The sequence below is a fragment of the Eufriesea mexicana genome, unplaced genomic scaffold (assembly GCF_001483705.2).
Source record: "Eufriesea mexicana isolate 0111107269 unplaced genomic scaffold, ASM148370v2 scaffold588, whole genome shotgun sequence".
In the NCBI taxonomy this organism is placed as follows: domain Eukaryota; kingdom Metazoa; phylum Arthropoda; class Insecta; order Hymenoptera; family Apidae; genus Eufriesea; species Eufriesea mexicana.
Window position 1 is genome coordinate 478217 of NW_016908796.1, and position 27584 is coordinate 505800.

A 27584-nucleotide genomic window follows, 5' to 3' on the forward strand; every position below is an offset into this window, starting at 1 on the left:
TCTTCTTCTTCTTCTTCTTCTTCTTCTTCTTCTGCTTCTTCTTCTTCTTCTTCTTCTTCTTCTGCTTCTTCTTCTTCTTCTTCTTCTTCCTCTTCTTCCTCTTCTTCCACCTCCAGGTTTCTTCACCCTCCTCCGCGCCGAGACTCGCCGCGCTGCCTTCTACGCCGAGCTCGTTCGTCCTTCTCTCCCTTTTCTCCTGCCTCCTACTACTACTCCATACGCCTCTTCCTCTTCGCCCTGTCTTCTCGTCTTCCTCCTTCTATTTCCACCGATTGTCCACCGACCGACCGCCAAACTACTCCGCGCCGCCGCCTTTCGCACCTTTCGCACCTCTCGGCACTTTCCACCTCCGCGCTGCGCGAGATCCTCTCCGCGGAGACTGCTCCGTGCGTGTCGGCCAGCCGCAGCCACCTTCTTCGTGCCTTCGTATATCGCGCTCGCTGACTAATTTTCGGGACGAACTTTCCGGTTCGGTGTCTTGTATTGGACTGTGCAGAAGTGGCACCTTCCAGTTTCTGAACTTACATCTTGTCAGGTAAGTGTGAGCTTTACCCGTGTGTCCCCCGGTACACACGGCATCAGGGACACGGCCGGTTGGCGGTGTGCGTGCGCGCGCGCGCTCACGCACGGCAGCGCTGCGTGTGCCGGGGCCCGCCTCTATCCCCACCACCGGCCGCTCTATGCGCGTCTCTGTCCCGCCAGCGGGGCCTCGATCGCCGCCATACGCCTTCGATAGCGGCACTCTCTCGACGGTCCCCGAGCCAGCGCCTCGTGTACGCTCTTTTACACGCGTCCTACCTGCGCTCGCACTTCCACACGCGCGCCTCTATGGGTCTTACCCCCGCGTGTCGCCCGTAGACCACTGGTAGCTTCGTTCACTCGCGCCCGCCGCCGTCTCTCTCTCTCTCCCTCCCTGTCACCCTCCTTCTTCCACCTAGGCGCGGGCCTACGACTCCCTCTTCCTCCGTTCTATGGCCTCTTACCACCTCTTTCGCTGGGTGCGTAAGTGCGTGACTCTACGGTGTTGAGCGGGGACGCGATCGCCTCCTATCCCCACCCGGGCCCCGTTTTCTACGGACGGTAGCAGGAAACGTAGACGCAGAGGAGGGAGCACCGGGTGGGGGTAGTTTGCAGGAGGGAGGAAAGGGTGATTCTTTCGTTAGACTCTTCCGGGGGTGAGCTTCGAGGACGTCGGGTACCGGCTGTGCTCGTCGTGTTTCTGGTTTCGCGATGATAGCATTCCTCGGTGTGACTGACCGATATTTTCTGTTGTTGTTTATGCCAGGTCGGTGAATGGGCCCCGCGCCTCCGACTTAGCGCGTCTTCTCTCTTTCGGATTCTGCGGAGAATCCCGACGCCGGGAAACGCGACGCTCGGCGTCCCAACGCGAAACGGACAGTGGCACTGTCCAACTAGCGGACTATCGAATATCTTGGGAAACCACCGGGACGAGTGAAAGGCGTCGGAAAAAGACGCGAAGCACGCGTGGCGCGAACGCGGCGCCATCGGCGTGCAGCTCTCGGGGTACGGTTAAATACCGCGAAACGGCAGGCTGGCAAAACCGAGCGAACGTTCGATTTTATCGCAACGACCTGATCGACCGGCGCTGTATAACCAGCGTGACCTTCCAGCTCCAGTCGGCAGGAGGAATAGGAGTCGAGATATCCGCCAATCGCTCGAGCTGCTAGCTCCTCGTCACCGTCGCGAATAATTCACCGGAACAACCTCGGGCGTGGAAAAGCACCGATCTCCCCATTACCCCCGATCTTTTTTCCACGATGGAAACTCGAGTCGAAAGTTTCGCTACAATGTCACCGTTAACTATCTCGATCGGCTAGGTTAGGTCAAAGACCCATCGCGTGAAACGCGAGCGCGTCTTTCTTTCCTCCATCTGCCAATTCCTTGGGACAGAATCGGTCGAAAAATTCGATTTCGAACTCGTTCAAAGATATTTCGTACCTGTTCAAAATAGGCATCCTCGGAGGAATGACATTTGCCACGATTCTACGAAAAGCGCAGCGAAAATTGCTTTGAATCTGGATCGCTGCGCATTATTGGGCCCCTTAACGACGTCGATCTGGATAATGCGAAAAATCTGGAATTTTTAATTAGACGAAGCCACGAGGTCCGATTCGCGGAAATTAGTGAGAAGAATAGAATTCTCGATTCGCAGGCTGGCATTCCACGGCACCCAATTACACCGAGTCCGCGCAGCGACCCTTTCCACGCAGGAAACCGCGGTTCGCGCGAAGGAACGTCTCGGCATGCGACGAATCCGCTCGAATTTAATGAAAACGCTTTCATCGGCGCTCGATGTCGCCCAGAGCGCGCTCGTAATGATCGAATTCGCCCGTTTCAGCAGAACCTCGGGCGTGGAAAACGCGGATCTCCGCTTCTTGCGAGCTTCGCCTTTTTTCTCTCCTCTCCCCTTGCCCTTTCCCTGCTGCTCTCTGTCCCGCCCAGGTCTCGAAACGCGTTGACTCGAGTTTCACCTCATCCCGGCCTAGTGTGTTCCGAGGCTATTTTAACGAAGTCCGGCCTGGCGCTGTTCGCGAATAAGAGATAGTTTCACGACCGGCTCGTCGCTGCACGACCATTTTTCCATCCCGGTCGACCCGCGTTACGCCCATAACAGATGCGGCGCTCGTTGCCGATCTCGTATAGCTATAACGAGGCTGCTAGCCGATCGAGAGCACACCGGCCAGCAGCATGGGCTCTTCCGAGGAGAGAAAAGGGAAACACAGCGTGACGGAGCGAAGTCAGGGCTCGAGGAAAAAACCCGGTGAAGAGCGTAGGTACTGTTAATCAGGTAAAATCTTGACCTGCACCGACCAGTTTCGTTAATGAACCGGTGACACTGTATTCGTTAGCTGGTATTTATACCCCACGGGGAAATTTTTCGAATAAAATAGAGAGCAGCGAACGCGGCCTTTTGATTATGCCACGACACGCTTTCAGGCATCTGTCTGAATCGCTTCATCCTTTTATGAGGGTCAATTGTGCAGCGGGTACTAAATATTAGAAATAGTACGATGCTATTTTTAGCAGGATGTGGCAGCTAGTTTGCTTGGAGGGAAAAATTGATCTGTGAGTTTTTACTATTTTAATTAACGCGTTGTTGTATTTTATACGTCAACTATATTGTGATATATTTTTCAATTTCGTTATAGCATTTTATTTAGTAGAAATGGGATAAGGTATATTTAGGTATCTTCTCGTTCCAGTGAAAATTAGCAAATTAATCGGACTTGACCCTTCTTCCCTATAATTTTATCTTCTTTGTTATCTCACAGAGTGAACAAATTTTCCTTCTCAAGGAAATACTCTATAATACTCGCAGTTTCTTTGTTTCAGAAACGATGTAGGTGTCTACTTGTCTCCTCGTTCAAATGAAAATAAGTTTATTAATTTTAACCCTTCTTCCCTATAATTTTATTTTCTTCGTTATCTCCCAAGATGAAAAATTTCTATTCTTTTTAAGGGAATATTCTCTGAGGTGTAATATGTAAAGTTTCTTTGCCTGAGGAACGGTTCGACGTTATTATATTTAATATGTCAACTGTATTACGACATACTTCGTAATCTCGTTATATCACTTTAATTAGCAGAAATGGCGTACATTATATTTAGGTGTCTACTAAGTTTATCAATTTTAGCCATTTTTCCCTATAATTTTATCTTCTTCGTTATCTCCCAGGGCGAAAAAGTTTCCCTTCTTACAGAGTATTCTCTGAGAGTATTCTCTAAGAGTATCTCTCTTCGAAGGTTGAACGTGCATGCTAGTCTGGATAGAAAGTGTCGAGCGTCGAAAATTACGTAAAAATCTGTCGGTCGATCAGGTTTCGTTAACGAACCCCGTAACACTTCCTGAATTAATTAACTCGTTGGTTTCGCGCCGCGTAAAATTCCGGTCACCTCGCGTCGTTAATCGCGCCGTGGACATTTCACGGTACTGGTACACGTCGAAATTTCGCGTCTTAACGGCCGCCATTAGCGTGGTCGCTTTTTACCGATATCCGCTGCGACGCGTTCCTCGAGATCGGTGAGGAGAGAAAAGGTCGATGGTCCAGACACGGGTTGTATCTCGGACACGTCGAAACTTAGTTTTCTCCGAGAATTTGACGAAAGTGCTCGTTAATTTTCACTAATTTTTACTAATTTTTCCCGTTATCGACGAATCGTTTCAATTATTTCGCGTCGAATCAATGGCAATTAGTAGTCATCTGTTAGTGGAATAATTGTCACTAATTTTCACTAATTTTTACTAATTTTTCCCGTTATCGACGAATCGTTTCCATTATTTCCCGTCGATTCAGTCGCAATTAATAGTCGTTCGTTATTAGATCAATTTTCTTTAATATTTCCCATTATCAACGAATAGTTTCGATTATTTCGCGTCGAATGAGTCATAGATAGTAGTCGTCCGCTACTGGGTTAATTTTTACTAATTTTCATTCATTTTTCCCGTTAACAACGAATCGTTTCCATTATTTCGCATCGATTCAGTCGCAAGTAGTAGCCTTCTGTTAGTGGGTTAATTTTCACTAATTTTTATTAATTTTTCCCGTTATCGACGAATCGTTTCCATTATTTCCCGTCGATTCAGTCGCAATTAGTAGTCGTTCGTTATTAGATCAATTTTCACTAATTTTTATTAATTTTTCCCGTTATCGACGAATCGTTTCCATTATTTCCCGTCGATTCAGTCGCAATTAGTAGTCGTTCGTTATTAGATCAATTTTCACTAATTTTCTTTAATTTTTCCCATTATCAACGAATAGTTTCGATTATTTCGCGTCGAATCAGTCGTAGATAGTAGTCGTCCGCTACTGGGTTAATTTTTACTAATTTTCATTCATTTTTCCCGCTATCGACGAATCGCTTCGATTATTTCGCGTCGATTCAATGGCAATTAGTAGTCGTCCGTTACTGGGTTAATTTCCATTAATTTTCTCTAATTTTCACTAATTTTTCCCGTTAACAACGAATCGTTTCCATTATTTCGCATCGATTCAGTCGCAAGTAGTAGTAGTCTTCTGTTAGTGGGTTAATTTTCACTAATTTTTACTAATTTGTCCCATTATCGACGAATCATTTCGACTGTTCCGCTTCGAATCAGTCAAAAATAGTAGTCGTTCGTTACTGAATTAATTTTCCCCAATTTTCACTAATTTTCATTAATTTTCACTAATTTTCCCGTTATCGACGAATCGTTTCGATTATTTCGCGTCAATTCAATGGTAATTAGTAGTCGCCAATTACTGGGTTAATTTTCACTAATTTTTCCCGTTAACAACGAATCGTTTCGATTATTTCGCATCGATTCAGTCGCAAGTAGTAGTCATCTGTTAATGGGTTAATTTTCACTAATTTTCCCGTTATCGACGAATCGTTTCGATTATTTTGCGTCGAATCAATGGTAATTAGTAGTCACCCGTTAGTGGGTTAATTTTCACTAATTTTTCCCGGTAAAAACGAATCGTTTCGATTATTTCGCGTCGATTCAGTCGCAAGTAGTAGTCATCTGTTAATGGGTTAATTTTCACTAATTTTCACTAATTTTCACTAATTTTCACTAATTTTCACTAATTTTTACTAATTTTTCCCGTTATCGACGAATCGTTTCCATTATTTCCCGTCGATTCAGTCACAATTAGTAGTCTTCCGCTACTGGGTTAATTTTTACTAATTTCTCCCGTTATTTTATTTTCACTAATTTTTACTAATTTTTACTAATTTTTCCCATTATCGTCGAATCATTTCGACTATTCCGCTTCGAATCAGTCACAAATAGTAGTCGTTCGTTACTGGATTAATTTTCCCTAATTTTCACTAATTTTCACTAATTTTCATTAATTTTCATTAAATTTTCACTAATTTTCCCGTCCAATTACAATCGTTTCGATTATTTCGCGTCAATTCAGTGGCAAGTAGTAGTCGTCCGTTACTGGTCAGACGCATCCCGTCGAAACGCCGCTGTCGACAGGCTCGTTAGAATACCTTATGATCCAGCCGAGGATCCATCCGCAGTCTCCTTAATACCGTTTTTATCTCAACTTTATTTCAGACGGCTCGAGGCATATCGGTACATCCGAGTCTCGGATTATGTAGAATAGATACAACGTCATCCGGTACTAGCGGGGTACATGAACAGTACACACGAGTGACTGGTATCGGTGAGTCGAGAACGAGCTCTCGTAACGTAAAAACGCACTTCTAAGCGTGTCTTGTGTATTAAATACAGCGTCTATGATACGTTTACGGAGCAATTTTTATACCTGACAGTTGCCTACCGTATCCTGCGTGTTTTATACTGTCGATTCAACAAACGACACCGCGATTTCGAATCTTTCACCGAGGTCACTGGAATAAATGGAAATTTCAGTTTAAACTTTTCAAATGGCACATTTGCATTGGAATATCCGCAATATAAATCGTCCAATTTTATATCTTACATCTAAGTTTAGATGTAGTATAATATAGTATATCGTTTCAAATTTCTCGGTACTCATGTCAACCATTGAATGTATGAAATAGTTGGCAGTAAATTACATGTAAGCCACCTTTCATAAAGTTTTTTAAATATTCGTCTACCTACAAAATATGAAATGTGCTCCAAAAACACGTATTAGTCAAGAAAAAGAATTTCCTCCAAATTTTCTGCCTCATAATTTTTCAAATTAACGTTAAATCTACAGTAAACGTTGAAAACACCATTAAATATAGAAAAATAAAAAGGAAAGAATGAAATAAGAGAAAATATGGGAAAGTCAAGTATTGACCAAATGCAGAATCTTAGAAATTTTTTAAAAATTTACACACAGTTGTGGAGTTATGCACTGTGCCAATATTTTGAAAAGATTGCAAAATCAAAGGAGAAATACGGCACGTTCGTATTTCCTTCGTTGCGTTTATTCCAAAAACACGTACTCCACGAGAAAAAGAATTTCTTCCAAATTTTCTTCTTCATAATTTTCCCAATTACTGGTAAACCTACAGCAAACACTGAAAACACCATTAAAAATAGAAAAGCAAAAAGAAAAGAATGGCATAAGAGAAAATATGGGAAAGTCCAAGTATTGACCAAATGCAGAATTTTAGAAATTTTTTAAAAATTTACACACAGTTTTGGAGTTATTTACTGTGCCAATATTTCGAAAAGATCGCAAAATCAAAGGAGAAATACGGTACGTTCGTATTCCCTTCGTTGCGTTTGTTCCAAAAACACGTACTCCACGAGAAAAAGAATTTCTTCCAAATTTTCTTCTTCATAATTTTCCCAATTACTGGTAAACCTACAGCAAACACTGAAAACACCATTAAATATAGAAAAGTAAAAAGGAAAGAATGAAATAAGAGAAAATATGGGAAAGTCCAAGTATTGACCAAATGCAGAATCTTAGAAATTTTTTAAAAATTTACACACAGTTGTGGAGTTATGCACTGTGCCAATATTTCGAAAAGATTGCAAAATCAAAGGAGAAATACGGCACGTTCGTATTTCCTTCGTTGTGTTTGTTCCAAAAACACATACTCCCCAAGAAAAAGATTTTCTTCCAAACTTTCCTACTTCATAATTTTCCCAATTACTGGTAAACCTACAGCAAAGACTGAAAACACCATTAAAAATAGAAAAGCAAAAAGGAAAGAATGAAATAAGAGAAAATATGGGAAAGTCCAAGTATTGACCAAATGCAGAATCTTAGAAATTTTTTAAAAATTTACACACAGTTATGGAGTTATGCACTGTGCCAATATTTCGAAAAGATCGCAAAATCAAAGAAGAAATACGTCCCTTCGTTGTGTTTGTTCCAAAAACACGTACTCCCCAAGAAAAAGAATTTCTTCCAAACTTCCTACTTCATAATTTTCCCAATTACTGGCAAACCTACAGCAAACACTGAAAACACCATTAAAAATAGAAAAGCAAAGGGGAGGAAATGGAATAAGAGAAAATATCGAAAGGTCAAGTATTGACCAAACGCAGAATTTTAGAAATTTTTCAAAAAATTTACACACAGTTGTGGAGGCTGTTAAACACACTGTCTAATCCACTGTGCCAATATTTCGAAAAGATTGCAAAATCAACGAAGAAATACTACACGTTCGTATTCCGTTCGTATTAACCCTTTGTACTCGAGAGGTGCCTCTCAGTCACCGTTTGTTTTAATGCTATAACTTAGATAATGAATGATGACAATTATATTAAGAACATCGAAATAAAATTATTCCATTCGTTCGTTTTAAATGCAAATTCACGATTTTCAGTGAATTTTCGAGTATCGGTGAACTTACAAAAATCTAAGAAGAGCTTTGAATTGCATCTTCACAACGAAGAAATGTTCGAGTCCAAAGGGTTAATTTCTGAAATACGAGTCAAAGCTGACCCAACCTAAGCGAAGTGGATAAGAATGGCTCGGGACGTCGGTAGGGATTTTCCCGCGGCGGAAGGCGCGTTTCCACGCGGCGGGTCGCGACGGTCGCCGGGAGGGCAAAGAAGAGATCTCGGAAGAAAGGCGGGGACGCAGCCCGGCGGACACGAGAGACGGAACAGGGATTACACGCGTCGCGGTTGAAGCGCTTCGTACGATTTATCGGCTCTCCTTTCGAATTCTTGCCGCGCTTCGTAAAAACGACGTCGCACGTTATGTCGGCGCGACGCGGCCGGGCCCGCGTATAACCGTGAATTGTCGTTACGTTTGTCATTGTCGTTGTAAATAAAAGGGCCCGCGGCAATCGTATCCGACCGGGGCCGGCGGGAAAGAGAGATCTACCGCAGATATTCTCCCGGTAAACGAGTGTCCCCTCGCGTCTGTCGCGACGGTAATGTCGGACCGACCTCTTTTATTACCCTCCCTTTCTCTCTCTCTCTCTCTCTCTTTTTCTTTTCTTCTCTTCTATCCCTCTTTTACGTCCCGCAAATCGCTAAATTTTCATACCCTTCGCTTTCTTTTCTGCTAGGTACTGTCAAGAACATCGCTGCACTAAGTGCTTTGATGCCAGGTGCAGGCTTATCGAGGGTTTCCATTTTCCTTTCTTCATTTTCATCGTGCAATCCACAAATTTTCATCTTCCTTCCTTTTTCGCCGATTAGAAGTAGCCGAAAGTTGATACAATCGACTGACATGGTCAGGCCAAAGTTTTTGGTTCCCTTTTCTATTTTCTCATATATCGTTGAACAGTTAAATTGTCATCTTTGATCGCTTTCTATCGATCAGACGATGTCAAAAATTACTGCAACTGACTTGGATGATTTCATTGAAGTAGTGAGAGTTTCCCCCAAAAAGTTGACTTTTCATTTACGTTTCTTCCTTGCACTGGGCCAGAAATTGTTTGACAATTGATTGACAATTGATCGATTTATATTTCTACCTCGCGATGTATAATAATTAATTTTCGTGTCTGTATAATAATTAATAATTCCTCCATGTTCGATTAGGTTTGTTCTATCCACTGGGTCCGAAATTATTTGACAATCGATTCGACCAATTTTAACGAGATAATAATAAATTTTCGTGTCTATAATAATTAATAATTATAATAATTATAATTCCTCATTGTACTATAAAACCGTATAGAGCTTCTTTCGCCATATTTATTATTCACTCCCCTCTTCATCTCGCCCCTACCAAGGACTCGTTAAATTTTCGTGCCCCCTCGGATTCGTTTGCTTTAAATCGTGCCGGGTTGCAAAATCGGAGCAGCCGATTTCGACGGTTTCGACAAAATGGACACGTATCGAGGTTTTTCATCGTGCTCTCGTTTATTCCTTTCGTTCGACTGGATTCGTGGGACAGTGCACGGTTTCAGGAACACGGAGAGGGAGGTTTCGTTCGGGACGTGGGTCGAATTTAAATGGCCACTCGGTCGCGGTGCCTCTTTGCTCTTCTCGCAGGCACAGATTAAGATAAAATGAAGCTTCGACCGGAATCTCGGCTGGACGAGTTCGTAGAAGGGGTGTGGACGCGCGGATGGCTCCTGATTTTCCTGCTCCGCTCGCGCGAGCACGCTTCCAGCGTACGTGAAACGTAAACAACGCAGGATTCCCAAGCGGAATGATCCAGAGACGAATTAAAATTCGAAGAAAGAAATTCCGACGCGTGAACGGTCGAATTTGGATCGCAAACGAGTAATCGAAGCCTCGACGAGGTGCACTGACACGAGGAACCGATGAGTGCTCGTTACCTACTCGAGCGTTGCGTAATTCCCGCTAATTACCACGTTACGCTCGCGTGCGAAATAAACTGCCAAAGATCTGTCCGATCGCATTAAAACGTCTGGCAGAACCAGTAACGGGAAACTCTTTTGAACCGTTGGTTTTCGCGTCGAAAATCAGGAAAGCATTAATGGATTAAATAGCCCGTGTCACGCATATTCGTACGCGTTCGATAGGATTTCGCGCGCGCGTATGCTCGAGCGAAAATGACCTAAACTGCGAGAGAGAGGGAGAGAGAGACGCGAAGCAAAACGTTGGTAGGAAAAAAGGAAAACGGACTAAGAGTATAAAATTAAAAGGAGGAATGGAAAAAAGCGAAAATCACTTCATCCAGGAGAAATGTACCGTGAATTAATTGCGTCAGGTTGCGCAACCTGGCGGTGAAATTTCGACGGACGATTATCCGATGGCGGCGAGGTTGCACAATTTTTCCCGGGACGTGTCGTTTTCCGGCCGAATGCCCCGCGAGAAGTTAATCCGAAAAGCGGAACACTTTCGAAGCCAGCGACTGGAAAAGGGGAACGACCTATCCGACTTTTCAGGAGGCCCCGTCTAACCTGGGCCGCAGGTGCATTCCGCGAGCCGACCGATCGCCGATTCGCCAGACGTGTCCAGATTTCGAACCCGCTCGAGGAACACCGATTCTCCGCTTCGCCGCTCTCGCCACTGACACCTGGGACCTGCAACGGGCCCATTCGGTTGTCAGCGTGGCTTGCGTTTCGCGTTCCAGCCACGTTCCGGTCAACGCGATAAACCGATCCGATTTTTCCCAATGGCCGATCCGGTCGAGACACCCAGCGAGTCGTCTCGTGTAAAAATCGGAGACTATCCGGGGGACTGACTGGACGAGAGACGTCGCGGATGTAAAATCGGACGACCGGTAGCGCCGCGCTGACGAGCGTCGATGAGCGTAGATGGACGATAAGCCTTAAGGCCCCCTTACGGCGATGTTTACCTCCGCCATTTTCTGCTCGCGCGATTTTATTTACCTCGGACCCGGTCAGGCCCTTAGTATAATCGACTCTTCTCCTCGCGAGTCGTCGCGACCGGTCAAAATTGTATCTCCCCGGTGGTAATTACTCGTGGCACTTGGGCCCATTTTATTCCGGCCGGCTCGTTCCGCGGCGCTCCGCGTCGCCGGCCGTTACTTACAGTCGAGGCGGAGCGTGGACGATAATCGACGGAGTAATTGCCTGTTGAACACAGCGAGTCCGTGCAACTCGCCGTGAAACCCGCGTACGAATCGGACCCGCGATACGGCCGCGGTAATTCCAGGCAAATTGAAGAGCAGCGAACGCGGCCGGGCCGATTCTCACTGCAGCGACGTCGAATGCAGTGCAGTGTATCAATCTGTGCGAGGACGAGGACGAGGACGAGGAAGGGTACGAGTGGATTGCCGGGAGTCGGCCGTTTGGGCCCGAGCGTTCCCATGCATCGCCATCTGGCGGAACGGCGCGACGCCTGGCGGAGCGACACCGAGTTGCCCGCGTATCGGCATAAATTGAAAACTGAAACGCTGGAAACTCGCTGCAGCGGCCGGGATACGCCCACGCGGTCCGATTGCAATAATCAGCCGGGCCCGCTTATTAATCGACGCTGCGAGAGATGCAGCGAGAGATCCGGCGAGGAGCACGGCAGGGCCGCTCTGGACGGCATAAAATCGAGATAGCGGCGAGTGGAAGCAACGTTTCAGCTTAATCGCCGTGTACGAGAGGCGTAATAGCGCGAAGCTCACGGTTTTCTCCGGCTTAATCGACCCACGGACTGCAAGCGTGGAAAAGGTAAACGGGCCAGCGCGAGGATAGCGCGCGCGCGGATTCTAATGGGGCCCGGCCATCGACCATGCGCCGGGCATTAAAACAAATCTGCCCGCGCGCAACGACCGCGATACCCATCGACCATCGTTTCTCCGGGATTCGCGGCGGGGACCAGTCCCTAACTGCTCGCGATTACCCTCTTTCAGCTGAGGGACGCGTTAGCGGAATGGCCGCCGTTTGACAGTCTAAGAAGTGCCAATTTATTCCAACCTCTTCTCCGATTTTCCACACTTCGATTCGGGGGTGTCTAACGCTGAGGGACGTGTTATCGGAATAGCCGCTGTTTGACAGTCTAAAAGCTGTCAATTTATTCCAACGTCCTCACCGATTTTCCACACTTCGATTCGGTGGTGTCTAACGCCGAGGGACGTGTTATTGGAATAGCCGCCGTTTGACAGTCTAAAAGCTGTCAATTTATTCCAACGTCTTCACCGATTTTCCACACTTCGATTCGGGGGTGTCTAACGCTGAGGGACGTGTTAGCGGAATAGCCGCTGTTTGACAGTCTAAAAGCTGCCAATTTATTCCAACGTCCTCACCGATATTCCAGACTTCGATTCAAGGGTGTCTATCGCTTTACCTGAGGCACGCGTTAGCGAAATGGCCGCCGTTTGACAGTCTAAGAAGTGCCAATTTATTCCAACGTCTTTATCGATATTCTAGACTTCGATTCCGGGGGTGTGTATCGCTTCAGCTAAGGGACGCGTTAGCGAAATGGCCGCTGTCAAACAAATTGTCAACTCCAAGAGGTGCCAATTTATTCCAACGTCTTCACCGATATTTCAGACTTCAATTTCTTATTTCTATCCTTAAAATGGGGTTGTCTATCGCTGACTGTCACCATCGCTCACCTAACTGAGAGGCCTAATTATTCCAAAACCAATCGAATCACTGTGACGACGGAGAGTAATTTCCTGGGACAAATCGAGTGACATTTGACATAGGCTAGATCAGGGTGGTTGTTCCAAGGGGTTGGTTGATTAATTACATTACACGAATGTAGAAAAATATCCAGAAGGTTTATCAAGAACGTCGAGACGCACGATTCCTTCAAAGCAATTATTGTTTTTCAAAAAATTTTCACGGTCGCGTTTGCTGTGGGCTCAGCGTTAAGGGACTGTTTTGAATAAATAATATGATCAGGGTCGTTGTTCCAAGGGGTTGGTTGATTAATTACATTACACGAATGTAGAAAAATATCTAGAAGGTTTATCAAGAACGTCGAGACACACGATTCCTTCAAAGCAATTATTGTTTTTCAAAAAATTTTCACGGTCGCGTTTGCTGTGGACTCAGCGTTAAGGGACTGTTTTGAATAAATAATTTATCGTTACATCATAGAGTATGAAGGATGGAATGGTCGTGCGAGCCTGACTGATTAATAACGTCCACAGATTACACGACTGGCTTCATTTGCGGGGAAAAAGAAGTAGAAAATAGAGAGGAAGACATTAATTACTCTAATGAAGCGAATGATAGCATGCGTGTTAAATGCACTGCGATATGCACTGAATTCTACACTCCGTTTTGTTTATGTTTCTGTAATACCTCGCTTTTTTCCCTGCTGTTATGATCAACGCGTATTAATAATTCGCGTTTAATTTGTCGAAAATTCGCTATGCTAATTCTGTCATCCATAATGTCTTCTATGGAGTATCATAAAACGAAGGCGTTGTTCGTGCATCGACCTAACGCTGTAAGAACACCTGGACTAAGTGCTGGACCATCGATACTCTATTAATGCACGGTAGCAAACGCGAAATAAGCTCTAACTAATGGAGCACTGACATGTCTCATCCGCGCTGGGTAGACCGGGGCCGGTAGCGGCCGAAACCGCGTCCCCGAGCAGTAGCCGTGGAACGCAGGCGAGATAGCGCGATTTTATCTCGACGACTGGTAAAATTGCCGGTGGATGTTTATAATTCACGCAACAGGGCGACACTCTGCGCGTAAAGTCCGATTTCATTGCACGGCTGCACGGGCCAGCGTATCGGGCCCCGTTCGATCCCATTTCTAGTCGAGACAATTAGTCGCGCTCATTAATAATCGTTATCCGGGCAAATCGTCGGATTTATTGCCGCATTCTGCGACACCGGGGCCAGGCCGGGTGTTCGCGTTTATCGTTGAATTAACGCGTTTTCACCGGGCGACAAACTGGTCCCGGGTTATCGCTCGGAGCTAGCCGGCGCTGAAATTAATAGCAAAACGCGAAATATTTCGCGCCGCTTCTGTACCCGTATCCAAGGACCGGACGATGGCGTATAAATATCGCGTAATTACATTTACGCTCGCTTCCCTGTTATCGCGCTATCATGGCGGCGGTGGGAGGTTTCCGGCGAACCAGTGGTACCGGTGTGGCGGTCGACCGAGCACGAGATAAATTTCACCCACGTATCGACGATGATATCGACTTATCCAATGTCCGCTACCTCGTACGCGTGATTTAGGGCCGTATCGAAAATAGATCCGGCGCGATCGTATGCAAGGCAATGCTAATTTATCGATCGCGGCCATAAATCTGCCAACGGCGGCCGATCAGCTTTTTAGACGCTGGTTATTAAATTGACGTCAGCCATCGCGTTTTCCACGCGCGGAAGCCGCCCAGGCTGGATTACAGTTTGTACCGCCGATATCGATGGAATGTTATCTCGCCGTTTCGCGAAAAACCCTGCCTGTCACACGCGCGTCCACTCCATAAGCGTCCGATATAATGGATCGGTTTATTCAATCCTTATCATACCTGGCGCACTTTTATTTCCCCAGGCCGTGCCTCCTTTCGTGTACCACGCGTTCACATTATTCTGGCCTCGACGTCCTCTCGTCTCGCGCGTGTTCTCTGGTCAACCGGGGATCAGGGAATATTACAACCTCGCTGGCGTATTACACCTCGAATCGTCGAGCAGCGCCCGATACCGCGACAAGGATCGTTCCCGTGTTGGTAGTAAGTACCTGTCTACTGTACGCAGCTTGGAAGAAGTCGTCCGATTTTCGACATGCTGCTCGGCGCGTCTAGAATCGCAGATCGATAGCTAATCGCTGTCAACTGTCAGTTCTTCCTAGATTCCTGCTCTATCCATAATCCATCTACACCCAATCCCGAAATTGTCACAAAATTTTGAACAATTTCCTCGTACATAGATCAATATGTACTCGTCTACCGATCGTACGCCAATCGCGGTCAACAGACTCCTTCCAAGCTAGCCGCAGTACGTGCTCGAAAATTGAACAAAACCTCGGAAAGCTAATAACACCCGAGGTCTGGCCGACGCCGCAACCGATCGCCATAAAACAAGCCTAATACCTAATCCCGGCGATGAACGTCGAAGAAATTACACGTTGAGCCACGCTAAAAGACCACCGCGACGCGTACTTTATTCGAGCAGCAAACGGCAAAGTGTCGCGATACGTCCGCCGGCCGATAATATAGTTGTCCATAAATCCAGCGCGGCAAATCGACGTCCCTTCGCATTCCGCCATCCGATCGATTCGCGTCTACATCGTTACCGAAGGATGGACTGGAGGAATTATTTCGGTGTGCCTGGTAGGCGCGACAGAGACGGACGCGCCGGGCTTAATTATCGCATGCCAGCGGATCACGCGGCCATTAAGGCGAATCTGTTCGCGGAATGGCGACGATCATTGCGGCTCGCTTACGATCTACGAACGGCGCGGATCGTGCCGAACATTAAACGCAGAATGTCCCCGGGGGAAACGATCATTGTGCGGGACGTTATGGGACAGGGGGCGGCGGACGCACGAGCCCCGGCTCGTTTGCGTCCAGCCAATTAAACGTTCCCGCGACGATCGACCGCGCACGCGCGGTACGACGCAGGCCGCCGGGTCCCGCGGCGCCACGGTCGCAGCGGCCGCTGCGTTGCACCCTGGGTAATGTAACCCACCGTGGCACGTTAAACGATTATTAAGGGAGAATAATCGTGGCGATTTTCCTGGAATTATCGACCAAGAGTTTACGATTCGCGAAGAAACGCCGCGGGTCGATCGAGAAACCGTTTCGTTGCCGAGCGTTTATGGGGTAGTAACCCCGTGGTATTATTCCGGCTGGTGATTTAGGGTCGGTGATTGGCTGTCTTTTTTTCTGTTTGTTTCTTTTTCTTTCCTCCTTTTTCTTTCCTTTTTTCCCAGTCGGGTCTTTCGTCGGATAATTAATTTTTTTGTTGCCACTTGGACGACGGCACGGGGGTTTTTATATTCGTCGATTCGCTAATTCGAAACCGTTTCTTTTGTCCCTTTGCGTTTCGGATTAAATTACAGGTTCCTCTTTAGAGGTTTATTAATATTCCCGGGTTCCGCGGGGCAGATTATACGGACCTGTACGCCGGTGTTTCGATTAAGTTGATGTGCTGCATCTAGTTTCAGCGAAACCTCGCCGATGAGCAAGAAAGCAAGGCAGGGGAGGAGCGTCGCGATGTTCCACGTCGATCTATGAAATATGATATTGCACATACGAGGCGGTCTCGCCGTGTCGGCAGTGATCCTTCTCTAAATGTAATCATTCTCGCTCTTTTTGCCCGGTCAAAAGGAAAATGCTAATTCGATTATGCATCGAGAAATGGCGCACTTGTCTCTCGCGGACCGTCGATAAATATCGCTCGACCAGTCAATTTCCTGATTTACGACGCGAATTCGTGAAAATATATCAGGAATCTATCCGTGCAAGTATGGCCCAAGTACCTTTGCCCGGATTAAACGTTTCCCAGGAGGAAAACGCGAATCGAGTTACGCGCGTCTGCACCGAGAAATTCTCTTTCTGAACCGGTGAGAGGTACCAACAGTATTGAGCCCCGTGAGGTATGCAGAGATACCAACGGAAAATTAAAAATTTTTAATCGAATTGGGAACATTGTGGAGGTGCTTTTTCGGGATTAAATATTTCCCAAGGAAACGCGAGGGAAATTGCAGAAAATTGCGCGAATTGCTGAGAGCAGGAGCAAGAGGTGCCAGGGACTCGGTAATTAATGCGATAAAAGTGTGGAAAAAATTGGAAAAAATGAAACGGGGAAGGGAAACGTTGTTCAAACACCTCTCGCGATACGTTATCTATTTCTGCCGACGATTTACCTGTCCCGGCCCATTTTACACGCCTCTTCCTTCATTCCGAGCACACCCTTCGCTATTTGTTTCTTTAATGGCCTTCTCCTCGCTACCAACGATCGCCTTATCGCCGTATCAATCTATATGCGCGTACGCTCAATACAATCTGCTTACCAATTGCATTACATCACGCCGCATTTTTTCTCCCCCTTTTTCCCCTCTTTTTGTCCCCGTCATCCGATAACTGGAACGCTCGTCCTTATCCATCCGCGTGTATCCTTTCAGAACGGTTCTCCGGCGCCGAGAAAAGCGCTGGCCGAGAAGCCGGACGCGTGGAAAAGAGCAAGAAACATTCCGAGTTATTTCACGCGGTTCTATATCCGCCCGGAGTGCCGCACGTGCAGATAAATCGACGAGCTGCTGTTAAATATCGACAACGTGGAACTGATTACGCGATACCGTCCGCCATTGGCCCGGCACGAAACCCTCTTGTTTGTCGTTCGGCTGCACGCACCGTGATAATCGATCCGATGATTTGCAATCGCGTGTCTGCCAGCATTTGCTTCGCCTGTCCCTTCCACTCTCGTTTCCGAACAATAATTTACTTCTGAAATTCCTGCGGTGGCGAAACGGTAGCGTGTCCTGCCGATTCTCCTCTCTCTCTCGGCTAATTTCGAACGAGGATGTAGGAGAAAGAATATCGAGATTGTAAATAGAAGTTGATTTCAACGCGATAGGAACGGTAGATACGCGCTGCGAGGGAGAAATACCGAGGCGGTGCGTCCAGCGGAGATACGGGCCGCGGTGGCGCTAGTGAGTTAGCGGCGCATCCCTACGCAGCCCGTATTAGCTTCGCGTTTCGTAAATCTCGATAACTAGATGGTTTAAATATCATGACTCGAAGGTTTCGTGTTTTGTCAGCTGTTAAAACACGCTAAAAATTTCAAGGCACGCTATAATTTTCTCTCGCACTGTACACCGAAGGATTTGCGAAGTATATCGATCGTGTGTGCACACGTGCCAGGCCGGTCGTATCCTCGACACGATCGATCTATTCACAGGGTGGCGTGACGCAAACGACGCGCACGTTGCGTCAAATACCAGCCTGCAGGATAATTACTAATTAACGAAGCGAGATTACCGACGTGTACGATCTCCGGCAACGAGTTCCTAATCGAATGCACACCTTCGCGACGCGAGCCACTACCGAATCGTAGCCGGGTGATGAGATTCATCGGGTAGCTTAGTGGAACGGCAACAGGATCCTCGGGGAAAGAGGGATTAATAAAAAGATCGATGAAATCCAATCATCTACGGTAACGAAATGGCATTTGAAGCGATTTCACGAGATATCCACGCGTTCTGCAAAGGCCTCTCGGCCAGTATATCAAGGATTTTTATCACTCCTCGCGGTTACGCCGCGAAACCTTTCGAAATCGCACTTTTTCCATCTCGATCTAGGCATCGCAGTCTCGACGCACCGGCGACCTTTTCGCGATCGGGCCCCGAACGCACGTGCGACACGCAGCTATCTTGGGCTTCGGTCCATCCACGCACGTGCGAATCTTTTTTCTCCTTTCTTTTTCTTTTCTTTTCTTTTTTTTCTTTTTTCTTTTTTTTTTTGGAGGGACACATCGACAACCGTGCGTCGAAGTTGAACGGGTCCAGGTGGAAGACGAGAGGAGAAGAGGATTAGACGGAGAGTCGAGATTAGAGTGAGATGCGATTCGGGATCGGCGACACTTCGTCGCATAGCAGGCTCGTGTTCGCGAATATGATATTTAGAGTTTGGAAGAGAAGGTTCACTTCGAGTCCGAGTGATCTTTAGTTTCGTAACTACACTGGCCAGTCGCTTTTAGGTACTCCAGGGCGGTGGAAGAAGTAACTTGGCGCGGGTGACACTGTGCCATTTGCCGGACCTGTGTTTCTAATTACGTAACGTAATAACGTGAACGGATTTTCCTCTCGGCAGAAAATTCGCAGTGTAGAGTGTCCATTAACCACTTGCGCTGGAAACACGTGCCACGCACGTCGTAATGCTTTTGTCGCAGAATCGCGAACGACGTGGTACACACGTCGTCAGGCAATTGTCACAGAAACACTGGACTGTTCTGCCTCACGCATTTGTGAATTTCTTGCCAGCACAAATAGTTAATATTCGTCGATACATAATTATTTATTGTTTCGAATAGTCCGTCATGTGTCGCGCGTGTTCCTTTCAAAATGGAGGTTCTAAAAATTTGAATATCACTCTTAGGTTCTATATACTTTTGCTCTTGATGCTCTTTGTTTTATCCTATATAGAAAGCTTCGAGATAAATAAGAGATCTATAAATCGATAATCATTAATCATTCTCAGTCATCAATTTCGACAACCACAGATTATCGTGCCACTTTTTATTTCTCGTTCTGGTATCCTTGAAACTGAAGATATTTTTAGTATGCGGATGAAAAAAATTTAATCATGGACGTTTAAACGATTTATGCAATTAATTACCATTCCAGGCATAAATAGAAGACAATTTAGAAAATAATTAAATACTAAATGCTTGAAAATTTTTTATCAAAATTATTTATGGGAAAATTAATTTTAACACCAGATTTACGGAACCCGCGAATTTGACGGAAGGGTTGCTCCAATTATACGATATTAACATATTTAGTTAACTTATATTAAGTTAACTTTGCACTCGACGACCTTTTCGTTACAGAAAAATAGTAATTCGAAGACTTTGTCATAGAGTCGACGATATTTTTAAAATGAGTTAACAGATTTAGTTAACTTATATTAACCCTTTGCACTCGACGACTTTTTCGTTACAGAAAAATAGTAATTCGAAGACTTTGTCATAGAGTCGACGATATTTTTAAAATGGTAAATGAGAAATCATATGCAAATTAAGACGTAGAAATATTTTTCTTCGACATTCCCCGCATCTTTAGGTAATTTTAAATTTGATAAATTAATTAACGTCGATCTTTAGAATCTTATTAAACGGTGTCTGAGAGTCACCTCTCGAGTGCACAGAGTTAAGACTGTTAATATAATATATAATTGTTTCTAAATTAAACTAATCGTTAAAAAAGAAAAGCACGTGGTTTCCTTTACCTGTCAATTTGACAGGTGTCCTTAAAAATAGGTATACAGACAGCATCCGTAAACCTATTGTTAATATTCCACTTAAAATAAAAGCACAATAACCTGTATATTCGCGAAGAAATTATACTTCAAGTCGTATCGAGAAACAAAAATTTTCTTCAATTTTCTTTTAATTTTCTCAACGGCATTTTTCATAGTTGAAGAATTAACCTCGCGCTCGTTTAAACGCAAATCTCGGAAGCAAATGGAGACACGTTCCCTTCGCATTAGGGGCCCTAAAATTCTCGATTTCCGATCGTGTCTATCGACACTGTGCAACCTTGCTCCTCTCGAACGAAGCGAATTTCGCGTCGATAAATATTCATGAGGCCGTGTGTACGAGCTCGAGCAAGCAAACGACTGAATCAAGCCGGGACAAATAAGTACATTGTTCCGCGAGTATCGGCGGCCGAGATAGCCGGCTTCGATATCTCGATTTTCGCCTGGAACGCGCGCGGAACCGCTCCACGCGCGAAATGCCGCTCGGCGAGCGGTAAATTAGCCGCGCGTGATACCAGCAGCGGATACCGCGCACGTCCAGATGTCGTATCGCGTTTGAGAAACGCGCCAGAAGCTGAATCCCGAGAGGGAAGGATTAAAATATCAAAGATCGCCCGCGGCCATCTTTGCTTGGATCCGAACAATCGCGGCTGCCGGGGTTCGGAGCCACGCTAATGGCGAATTACCGAATGCCTGCCGGTTTTCGGAAAGATCGTTATCGCGGAATTTTGTCGAACGTTTTCAGGAATGCGCAAATTACTCGAGCCTCGTTGCCGTGCCACGAAAATCCGTGAATTATCGGAATTCGGTGGTGTCACGAGACGTTGGGACTTTAGGATGAGGGACTTCTGCTTGGTTAAGAAGACGTTCAGGATGTTGACAGTTTATTCCAAGGATTATGCGTTGTTTTTTAATTATTTGACGATCTTTTAAAGTATTTTATAATTTTGTTTGCCGAATGCATATTTAATGAAGAAATTTCCGGATTTTTGAACGATCTTCGCGTAATAAAATTGCGAGGATAGCAGATTGGTTAATAGTGCACGTATCATGGCCAAATATCCGGTGAATGGAAAGGTAGCAGAGATATTGAGAAAATGATTATACGTATATTGGAAGAGAAATGGCGAAGACGAGTGATTAAGGTGTAAACGTTGAACATGGAATTTTTAATGAAAATTATTTATCTAGATTTAATGAAAATTTAGAGCTTGGTGGGTTTAATGGCAATTCCCCGATTTTTTGAAGTGTTTCGCGATTATTACTTACTAATAATAGGTGAATATCTAATGGAGAAATTTTGGAATTTTTTAATGATCTTCGCGTAATAAAATTGTGAGGATAGCAGATTGGTTAATAGTGCACGTATCATGGCCAAATATCCGGTGAATGGAAAGGTAGCAGAGATATTGAGAAAATGATTATACGTATATTGGAAGAGAAATGGCGAAGACGAGTGATTAAGGTGTAAACGTTGAACATGGAATTTTTAATGAAAATTATTTATCTAGATTTAATGAAAATTTAGAGCTTGGTGGGTTTAATGGCAATTCCCCGATTTTTTGAAGTGTTTCGCGATTATTACTTACTAACAATAGGTGAATATCTAATGGAGAAATTTCGGAATATTTTAACGATCTTCGCGGAATAAAATTGTGAGAATAGTAGACTGGTTAATTATTCGCCAAATTTTTTAAATACTTCACAATTATTGCTTACTAATAATAGGTGGATATTTAATGGAGAAATTGTTGAATTTTTGAACAATTGTCGTATAATAAAATTGTGAGAATAGTAGGCCAGTAACACTAAACCTACATCATGGCCAAATAACCGGTGAATGGAAAGGTATCAGAAACTTTAAAGGAATGAAAAACATTGAGAAAATGATGATACGAATATTGAAAGAAAAATGGTAGAGACGAGTGATTTTAATGAAAATTTGGAAAACGGTGATTTAGGGCTTGGTAGGTTTAGTGTTCATTTTTGCCTTCCAAGTACATATCTAATAGATAAATTTCGGAATTTTTAAACGATCTTCTGACAATAAAATCTCGTGAGAGATTGGTAGACTAGTTTTAGCTGATCTATTTCTCTAGTTATCAAAATGTATAGCTGTTTCCTGTCTCACTATGCCTCATCTCACTGCTATATTGGCACACACACCGTCTGCTAAAACCATCCGGTCTCTACCCCTATGTAATTGACACTGCATACTCTCATCACGCTATTATATCTACTATTTAATCACCGTTATTATACTGTACACACTTCTGGTCGCAATTCACAATGTTCCAAAAAATCTTATAGTTGACACCGACTAAGGAACGACTATGAAAATATCAAAGTTGCCAGAGCCGAGTTCGCTACTAACTCGCGTACAGCAGAAATCTGCCCCTCCCCTCAAATCGTGAATAGATATTCAATAAATCATACTAACTCAACTGCTCACCGTCACGCATCCCTTCAGCCGATGTACATACATACTTATATTTTCGTGCACGCTCGAGACTGGGCCCCGGCACGTATAACCAAAAAGACGGATAAACAGACACGTTTGCAATGTTAAAATACACGCAGCAGGTCGATAGCTGCGATCTTAAGCCCCGAATTAACAAAGAATCCTGCACTCCTGGACTGGCACAGTGGTGTCCAACAAAAGCGTTCGCACGAGCAGCATGGAATGCTGGTATCGCGTTAGGAAACGGATCAAAATAACAAAGGCAGGTCCGCGCATCGGCGTCACGAGCAATTGGACGCGAATGGCGGGTCGGCGAGGAAGGGATGCTTCCCCGTGCGACGAGCGCATCGGCACTGCAGAGGCACGGGACAAAGAGCGACGAAGAGGGAATCGATCGGTCATTACCATAATTCGTATATGAGTGCCACCTGGAAGGTAACCCTTTTTCTCCCCTTTTCCGTCTTTCTTCCTCCACTTTCACCCCGGGCCCTTCTCTCTTCCTTTCCCGTAGGATGGCATGCCGGCTAAGGCGACACGCCTGCTCCACCGTCGTGGCAGCCGGAGAAAAACGAGTTCGTTGAAAAGCAAGCGGCGATCGAGCGGCGATCTCGTCGAGGAGGATCGCTCGGCACGGAGCACGGGAGAGCGGGATTCTCGTGGGCTTTTTTCCACAGACAGACCACGGGGGCCTAGGTAGAAATCGCCTAGGACGTTTGCACGTGTCGATGGTCGCTTTTTCACCGCAGTCCCCGTTTACCCGGACGACCAGGAACGCCGTGGCGCGAAACGACGTCGTTTCGCCGTCCTCGCGAATTTACGGTCGAACGAGCAAAAGCGTGTTAACTGTCCGCTCCTATTGAGCCGTTGATAAGCGACACTGCTGCTCTATCTCCCCTGTCCTCGTCGTTAAACCTATCCCTGCAACCCTCTCGCGCCGTTATCGGCCAACGACCGATCAGATCTATCTCGCCTCGTTCCGCTCGAAAATTCCGCGCGAAATTTCTTCCCGCCTAAAGAAAAATTCCCGCCATTTTTCCCTCCACCGATTCTTTACCGTCTGTCGTCGGTTCTTTCGAAGAACCGACGCCGGTTAGGTTGCGCAAGACGCTTCCCGTTCTCCAGTTTCCAGCCGCCTATTTGCATATCGAGACGGCTGCGGAGGACGCGTTGCGTTCCAGAGAAAGTTGGACGCGCGTTATCGCGAGCGCGCGTGCCCCGATACGCCGGCGGAGCGGTAAATTACGCGAGTGTCTTAATTTTCGAGAGATAAGGCACGCGCCGGGAAACGCGGCGCGGAAAAACGTGCTCGCTCGCGGATTTTTCCGTGCAAACGGAACGGACCGCGACCCTTAATTGGCGCGCCGTTGTCGCCATCGTTGCGCAAGCGCTTAATGGATAATGAGCGCGCAACCGGGGTGGGGGTTTATTCGCGGTTTACGTAATGGGACTAGATTGACTTGTCTCGAGATTGTTCTGCACGTTTGTAATTTCGTACACATTTGAGAGAGAGAGAGAGGGTTTGGGTGGATTAGTGTCATCGAATAGCCGGATCGAGAGACGTCGCGAAACGTCGACGACGCGGTGATCGATGGATCACGAACGCTCGTAAACGAGGCAAATTTCGTCATCGCGAATGCCCATAAACGAGTTACGTTAATTTCGTGGCTGGAGCGATTTTGGTAAGAAGCGGAGTTAACTGCGGAGTGGTCCGAAAAATTTTAATCGGTGCGTGTCTCGGATCGATGGGTCGCCGATACCCGTAAAATCGAGGTGTATCGCGGGATCAGAATGTTTAAGTCATTAATAACCAATGCATCGTCGCGACGAGCGATCGTAAACGAGTGGAATTAGAAGCAATTTCGTATTCCCGAAAAATCTCGGGTAAAGGATGTGTTCGTAAAGTCGAGCTAACCTTACAGGCCGTGGATTTTTATTCAAATCGTGCCTCTGCTCTACGAAGCGTTAACGACGCGATTAATCGGCGTTTCACGAGTGCCCATAAACCGCTCGAATTAATTTCCAGAGCGAAGAAATATCGCTGGAGCCTTATCCTCGTTTGTCGAAACGCTGACAATGTCGCATTACCATAAATCTCGATGAACGAGTTGGAAAAATTGAGTCTCGTTCGTGCGCATTTCTCGGAATCCCCATCGATTTCCTCCTTACGTGTCCGCGCCAAAAAAGCAAGGGAAAAAGAGTGGATACGCGAGCAGGAAAGCGCGCGAAGGATCGAGGGAGAGAGAGAGAGAGAGAGAGAGAGAGAGAGAGAGAGAGGAGAGATGGAAAGCGCCGGAGGCGGTATCCTTCGATCGGCCTCCTCGCATTAACTCGCGACGGTGGATCAAAAAATCGGCGGAAAGGTCAAGGCGCTCGTTATATTTCCAGTAACACTGTCCAAACGGATTTTTACGAGTGTCCGCGAATACCTGGCGTGCTTTCCGCAGAGAATTCCTCGGCGTTGTTGCACGGGGGCGAGCAACGGGTCCGCGCGGGCCTCGTTACGCCGCCTCCGTTCGATTTCATGGCGACGAAAACGGTCGCGCCATCGCGCGGTGGCGTCATGGAACTACGCGTGTCCCCCGAAACTACCGCTTCCAACGCCGTTCTCGCGCGTTCTTCATTGCGTTTCGCGCGTTTCCATCCGTTTATTCTCGTTTCTACTCGTTTCTGCTAGTTTCTACTCATTTCTACCCGCTCGGAGAGTGGTCCTCCGCTTGTCTGGACGCCACGTTTCACAGCCACGTCTTCGACGGACGCGGTCACGTCGCGGTAAGCCGAGACCTCGACGCGATCGTATATCAATCGCTATAGCCGCGTACGTTGCGCGAATAAATATAATTATAAGTAAGAGCAAGGCTGGACCACGCCCTGTCTCCGCTCTACTCTCTTTTTCTCCCTTCCACTGTCTCTTTCACTTCTTCTTCCGCTGTCTCTTTAACGCTATCCTTGCGCTCTCTTTTTCAGTTTCTCTCTCGCTCCTCTCCGTTCTCCGTCTCTTTCACCGTATCCTCGTCCAACTTTCGGATTCTAGCTAGCTCCGTCCCCGTCCCACTCGTTCTCCGTCTTTTTCCGAGTTTTATACTCTCTCCGTCTCCGTTTTGCTCTCTTTTCCACGAGCTAGCCCCGTCTCTGTCCAGCCTCGCGGCTTCTTATGGCGTTTCGCTCTGTCCGCCTCGCTCTGCCTCTTTCTCCGTCCCGCCTTTTCTCTCCCTTTCCCGGTTTTCCTGCTCCGTCCTCGTCCGCCAAGCGTGCTTCTCATTGAAAGCACGCTGCCCCGCACGATAAATGGGTTTAGCTCCGGTTAGGTTCCTTTTCTCCTATCTTCCACGCATACTCGCGCGTCGCCGCGCGGCCATCCGCGCCGCCATCCGCGCCGGACTCGGCCGAGCCCCTGCGGACGTCGCGAAATCCATCGACCATCGATTCCGATCGCCCGTCATGCCCGCTTTTTGCCCCATGCTTTCCTGCTTTCCAGCATTTTTCCCTCCTCCTCCCGGGGATTAGAGCCAAAGAAAATTCATCTTTTCTTTCACGCGCCTCGGATTCAGAGCTTCTTCTCTTCCAGACCAACGAGTTTACCATTTACCGTTCACCAATTTCCATTTTATTTATTTACCCACTTGTTCGTATATTTGGAATCTTTGAAATGAAAATTTCGAGATAACGGGTTATCCGTATATTTTTTCAAGGAATTTCTTCAGACAATTTTTCTCGTAAAAGTTTCCACGTTCGAGTCGCTCGGAAATTATTATTATTAGTATCGGTAATTCCGCCGAGCGATTATCGCGCGTTTTTTACCGGCGATTTTTCGTTCGAGACCGTGCCTTTGAAAAATTTCCGCCTTTTTCGCAACCCGTACGCGCTTTTTGCACGCTTCTGTCCGACGAGATTTTTTACCGCAAGAAAGTTGTGTAAAGACTAGGATAAGTGGTCGTCGAACGATATCACGCCCAGTGCTCGAATGTAGTAAAACAAGGCTTCGAATAGCCTACCACGTCGACATCACGCCGTTGCAGAAATTCTGAATTTCTCGCGTTACAACTTGGCTGAAATATTTAATAAAACGGTCTACCTTCCACGCTGAACGAGTATCCATTATTGGGATTATGGGTTTTAATAGTAAAATAACTACGATATATATGTCTTTCGCTTCTCGAGGAAGGTATATGCTTCTCCTGACAGACTAACCCCTCAATTTTTATCGAATTATTCGAGCCATTCCACGGCTCGGCAAATCTGTCTTAATTTGTACCAATCGTACACGACTTACGTGACGTGTCGTACCCATTAGAGAAATATAATTCGAGAAAAGTGAATATAATAAATTAACTGGCTGTGCTATTTTTACTAGGGCGCATCAACAAGCCATGGATATGACACGTGGTGTTCACATTTGACCCGGCCGACGTACCACGTCCCACGCCCGTGATAGCCAATTTCGACCCGATCGACGCATCACGTGCCATACTCGTGATAATCACTTTCGACCCGATAACCCGACCACGAACCTCACACGTGGTTACAGCCCAAATAATATCGTATTTCCTAAATTGATTTTCGTCTACAGCTAAATCTAACCAAACAATTCCTCCTCGATTATATACGAAATTTCAATCGTTCCCAGAGAAACGGTACCCCGTGCCGCGAGACTGACACCGCGTCCGAATCGCGTAATTCGTAAGAACTCGAAGCATACGCAGCGATATTTCCTCGATCGCATACATCACCGGCCAACGTCGGCGTTTATCACGCCAACGTGCGCGCATACGCGGGCATTCGGCCGTCTAAACGCAGCGGAGAGCCCGGCACGGAGCAGATTATCGAAACCGGGGCTGTGTCCACGTTCTCCGGAACACCTTCGTGCAACTCCTCTAACATCGTTGTCCGCGCAGAAAAGCA

The 27584-nt window shown here is 46.2% G+C and overlaps 1 protein-coding gene across 1 annotated transcript in view; it reads left to right on the top strand.

Annotated features, from left to right (window-relative positions):
• Positions 1 to 27082, top strand: part of LOC108546210 (uncharacterized) — a 27796-nt gene extending 714 nt beyond the window's left edge. Inside the window, 2 exon segments of the mRNA XM_083287387.1 lie at positions 82 to 172; positions 27037 to 27082. Of these exon segments, the coding sequence (XP_083143513.1) occupies positions 82 to 172; positions 27037 to 27082 (137 nt within the window).
• The last annotated feature ends 502 nt before the right edge of the window (positions 27083 to 27584 follow it).